This window comes from Suricata suricatta, chromosome 17 (assembly GCF_006229205.1).
Source record: "Suricata suricatta isolate VVHF042 chromosome 17, meerkat_22Aug2017_6uvM2_HiC, whole genome shotgun sequence".
Classification (NCBI taxonomy): domain Eukaryota; kingdom Metazoa; phylum Chordata; class Mammalia; order Carnivora; family Herpestidae; genus Suricata; species Suricata suricatta.
This window is the reverse complement of record NC_043716.1, coordinates 55,231,272-55,236,383: the sequence shown is the minus strand read 5'-3', so window position 1 is coordinate 55,236,383 and position 5,112 is coordinate 55,231,272. Positions and strand designations below refer to the sequence as shown.

General features: G+C 61.2%; 1 protein-coding gene across 1 annotated transcript; it reads left to right on the top strand.

Moving 5' to 3' along the window:
* Nucleotides 1-27: 27 nt before the first annotated feature.
* SOCS3 (suppressor of cytokine signaling 3) lies at nt 28-2,517 on the top strand. The gene has a single exon (XM_029928678.1). The coding sequence runs from the start codon at nt 178-180 to the stop codon at nt 865-867; it is 690 nt and encodes a 229-aa protein (XP_029784538.1). The 5' UTR covers nt 28-177; the 3' UTR covers nt 868-2,517.
* Nucleotides 2,518-5,112: the final 2,595 nt, after the last annotated feature.

Here is a 5,112-nt window from a genome sequence, read left to right as displayed (position 1 = left end):
GCTCGGAGGAGGCCGGGGAGCCGCGGCGGGCCGGGCGCGCCCGACGGTTCCGGGCACTCACGCGGCGCGCCCCTTCCTCCCCGCAGCCCCCCGGGATGCGCTAGCGGCCGCTGTGCGGAGGCCGTCAAGCAGCTGCAGCCGCCGCCGCCGCGCAGATCCACGCTGGCTCCGTGCGCCATGGTCACCCACAGCAAGTTTCCCGCCGCCGGGATGAGCCGCCCCCTGGACACCAGCCTGCGCCTCAAGACCTTCAGTTCCAAGAGCGAGTACCAGCTGGTGGTGAACGCAGTGCGCAAGCTGCAGGAGAGCGGCTTCTACTGGAGCGCCGTGACGGGCGGCGAGGCGAACCTGCTGCTCAGCGCCGAGCCCGCCGGCACCTTCCTCATCCGCGACAGCTCGGACCAGCGCCACTTCTTCACGCTCAGCGTCAAGACCCAGTCGGGGACCAAGAACCTGCGCATCCAGTGCGAGGGGGGCAGCTTCTCCCTGCAGAGCGACCCCCGGAGCACGCAGCCGGTGCCCCGCTTCGACTGCGTGCTCAAACTGGTGCACCACTACATGCCGCCCCCCGGCGCCCCCTCCTCCTTCCCCCCTCCACCCGCCGAGCCCTCCTCCGAGGAGCCGGAGCAACCAGAGCAGCCGCCGGCCCAGCCGCTCGCGGGGAATCCCCCCAGGAGAGCCTATTACATCTACTCCGGGGGCGAGAAGATCCCGCTGGTGTTGAGCCGGCCCCTCTCCTCCAACGTGGCCACTCTCCAACATCTCTGCCGTAAGACCGTCAACGGCCACCTGGACTCCTATGAAAAAGTCACCCAGCTGCCTGGGCCCATTCGGGAATTCCTGGACCAGTACGATGCCCCGCTTTAAAGAGCAAAGGGCAGAGGTCGGGGCGAGGAGCCTGGGGTCCCCTCTCCTCCGTGGCACAAGCACAAGAATCCAGCCGTGAGAGTCCTGCTGCTCTGGGGGGAGCCAAGGGGGAGGGGACAGGCCCCTCCCTTCGGCCCTCCGCCCCCCCTGCAGAAAGGGGCCGGCCAGGACCTGGAATGTGTCTGAGGGAAGGGGGAGCGCCACCTGAGCGCCCCGCCCCCCACTCCAGCGTCTCCGGTGGAGCCCGCTGGCCAGGTAGGGTCAGCGGCGACAGACCGCAGCGGATTCTCTTCTCTTCGCTTCCTCAACTCCCCCTGCATTTCCAAACAGGGGCCACCGCAGGACCGTTGAACTAGTGAGAACTGCCTGGGAGTCTTCAACTTTCCAACGGAACTTGTTTGCTCTTTGATTTGGTTTAAAACGTAGCTTTAAACCTGAGCAGGTCTCGGGCCTGGAAGAGGGGGGAGGAGAGGGCGCCCCCAGGGTCCTCAGGGCTGCAGGCGGGCCTCGGAAATGGCCACGCCCACCGTCCGCCCCAGGTAAAGGGGGCGGTTGCCTGCTCCTCTCCGTCCCCTCCCGTCCCCACCCCCCGGCTCGGTGCGGAGGGGGCTTAAGGTCAAGGGGTGACCTGAAGGGGGCTACTCTGTCTCCCTCTCTGGGACAGCCACCAGGAACGCAGGTCCCAGAGTCCATCGGGTGCCCTAGAGCCCAGGGCCCTTCCCTCGTTTTAAGGGGGAAGTGGCCTTCGGAGAGGGGAGGCATGGGCTGGTCAGTTCTTTTCAGCACCCGCGCTGCACCTGGGAGTGGGGAGGAGGATGGAGGAGGTGGCCATCTTTGACCCCCGATCTCCCACCGAAGAGGGGAGGGATTCTACTTGGTGCCTCCGGACTGTCTGGCTAGGAGATTGCCTTAAGTGCCCCCTGTCCCATGGATAGGGACTGGCACAAAGGAAGCCACACGCTCAGCCTATCCAGGCAGAGGCCGAGGGGTTCCCGGAGGGCAAGCTGCTGGCCACTTGGCCTGGGGGGAGCTGCGGGCGGAGACCGAGGGGGGCGGAGATCCACGCCTTCCAGCCTTGGAAGAAGGCGAGCCCATTTGGTGTTGGCCAGTCACAGGTGCCTCCGGTGTCCCACAGACTCCCCACCCCCTACCAGGCCCAGCACAGCCCTCACCTGGGGGGTGGGGGGAGGAGGGCACAGGCAGGAAGTCATTGAGAGACTGGGGCCCCTCTGTCAGCCCAGCTGCTCCCACTTTGCAATAGCACTGATCAGTGAAAACTTACAGGAATGTAGCAGCGATGGAATTATCTGGAACTGTTCTTTTTCGGGAAAACTGAACAAACACAAAAGTTTTCTCTGTCAGGTATTGGGCTGGATGGGGCAGCTGTGTGTTGGGGTGTGTGTTTTTTTCCTGTTATTTTGTTTATGTTTTTTAATAATGTTTACAATCTGCCTCAATCACTCTGTCTTTTATAAAGATTCCACCTCCAGTCCTCTCCCCTCCCCCACCCAGGCCTTCGAGGCTGTTAGGAGATGCTTGAAGAACTCAACAAAATACCAATCCAACTCAAACTTTGCACATATTTATATTTATATTCAAAAAAGAAACATTCAGTAATTTATAATAAAGAGCACTATTTTTTAATGAAAACCGACTGGAGCCTTTCCCCGCCCCTCCTCTGCCTTGCTTTCTCTTTCACCCACACCCACGCGGCGTCCAAGGGGAGAGAGGGGTGAGGGGAGCCAGCCGCCGGGGTTGCGCGCTCTGCCCCCTTGCTTCCCCAGGCGCTCCTCGCGCTGGAATCAAGTTCATCTTCACCACGTCACTGACAAGCTAAGGCAGCCACCTAGACTGTACCGAGAGGGGTAATTCCTGCTAGTCTGATTCAGATCTGACCAGAATATGCAAAGCAAGTTCGAAGGAAGCGCTTCAAAGGGTTTGCAGGGAGTAAGCTGAGCTGTGGTCAAAGATTTTAGAGGCTCCGGGCTATTAAAAGCGCTCTGCTCCTTGGCTGGTGGTGTTCCGAGAAAGCCCAGACTCCGGGGTCCTGGCGGGGACCCGCGACCTCAGCACAGCCAGGTTCGTGGGAGGTGGGGGAGGGGTGGGCCCTCCATTCCTGGGAGATCCGGCCTGAGCAGCGAACCCACAGGCCCTCCCAATGACCGTACCCATCGATTTGCCTGTTTTCAGTCACGCCCACCCTCTGGGTGCTTAGCCGCTATCTGGGTTAGCCCTCCCGCCCCGCAGGACGGGTATTCACCCCTGTATTCTCAGACTCCGCAGCAGGCTCGTGGCAGCTGGGGGCTTGTGCTGGTCACTTCTGAGGCCGAGAACAGGGCTCAGTCAATATTTGTCCACTGAGTGGGGCGGCCACTCAGGTTCACGAAGGTTAAACAACTTGCCCAAGGACACACCACTTGGGAATGTGGGGAAAACACAGGACTGAAACCTGGGAACGTGAGCTCTCTCTGCCTCCCTAAGCATAAGTATGTGCCCAGGGCTGCCCGTTGGTGCATCCCCCTGCAAAGCCAGGGGGTGAGGACCACCCCTTCGGGGTTTCAGCCTTAGGGTTGTTGCTACACACACACATACACACACATTTCCTCCATCACGTTTTCCTCCCATGCTTCCTCCCCCCAAACCCCAGACCTGACAGCTGGAGAGATAAGTGTTATCCCCAAATCAGGGGGGCCCCATCCCTTCCTCCAAGCCTCAGATGCCTGAAAGCAACACCAGAGGCCTCTTCCCAGCCCCTGCCCCCTCCCTGGGCCCTCTATAAGCTGCTCCGGGAATCAGTGTCCAAAAGGCAACTGAGAATAAATAAACAAAGTCGTTTTTCTTTCCCATTTCCTAGACTTCGGGGGGAAAATAACGTAATGATGTAAAGTGACAAGAAAGAGGCCAGGCCGGAGACTACCGGGTGGACAGAGCCTGCAGGAACCCCTCCAGAGAGACCACCATTTCCCAGAACTGGGAATCACCTTCCCAGAGCACAAGGTCAGGTGAGGGACCCAGTGAGACCTGGCTCATCCCAGAAGGAGGGGAGCCTGGGAAACTCCTGGCAGGCTCTTCCCTGTTCTGGCGCTGCTTTGCCAGGGTGTCCAGTGTCGACAGGGCGCTAACCAAAGGGCTTGACTTCTCTGCCCCAAGGGGAGGCTCCGCTCCGACCTTCCCTTGGGAGGTCGAACTCAGAGGCAGGAAGAAAGACCCCTGAGCTTTTTCCTGTGCTGCCCCTTCCCCCTCACATTGATCCTCCCACACTTTTTTCTGTCTCTCCATTTTCCAGACCCCAGGCTGGACCAACCTTCTACTTTTGCAGACAAGCAGCCGGAGTCCCGGAGAAGGGAAGCGATTTGCTTCAACTCACACTGCAAATGAGCGGCCATAGCCAAGAGTCTCTCCCCCAGATCATTCTGCTCCCTGCCGCTCCTTCCTGTTTCCCCTGCTCATCCTACCCTCTGTTGCAGAAATCTTTCTGGACTTCACAGCCCTTTGGGGGACAGCCCCCCCCCCCAACCCAGGACTTAAGGGGTAGGGATGGGGGCTCTGCCCTGACTGCCAGAGGAGGGCTCCACCTGGTTCCCAGATTTGCTAAGAAGCCTGAGCAGACACCCAGGCCTTAGGGGGGTTAAGAAGAACGAGGCTGGGGGTCCCTGGCCAACAGGGGAGAGGTTGCTGCTTCCTAGGCCCCGTGCCCTATTCCGCTGCATCTGTCGCTTTTAAGTATCCACCCCCACCCCCGAGAGGCCCTATCCTCTCTCCGGTGGTGCTGTTTTTGGGCAGGCCTCCGGATGAGCCAGAGCCAGGAATGGGAAATCTAAGGCCTGCTCTCGGGGGAGGGAGCGACGGAGGCCACAGACAGGGGGGCTGGAGCTGGAGAAGAAGCCTGCACGTTGGGCCCTTCCTCAGAAAGGAGGAAGGCGGCTTGGGAGGGGGCGCCGCCGGGGTACCAGGTGGAGAGACGGGGAGAGAGAGTCCCAGAGGGAGTCTGAGCTGGGACGGAGATCTGCAGGGTGGGGGGTCGCCGTGCCCAGAGGAGGATCCACAGGACCCCAGGCCGAGGCTGGGATAAGCCGGGCCCGGGGCGCACCTTCCCGCGCCGCGTCCCGCCCCCTCCCGAACGGACGGGCGGGCGCGCGCGTCGCTCCCAGGCCGGCCTCTGCCAGGAAGAGTCACTTCCCGGAGGCCGCAGGAGCCCTGGCGGAGCTATGCGAAGAATGTCCGCGCTCAGCCCAGCGGGTGGCA

Coding starts and splice junctions, on each gene's coding strand:
- SOCS3 (XM_029928678.1), top strand. CDS start 178: ATGGTCACCCACAGCAAGTTTCCCGCCGCCGGGATGAGCCGCCCCCTG.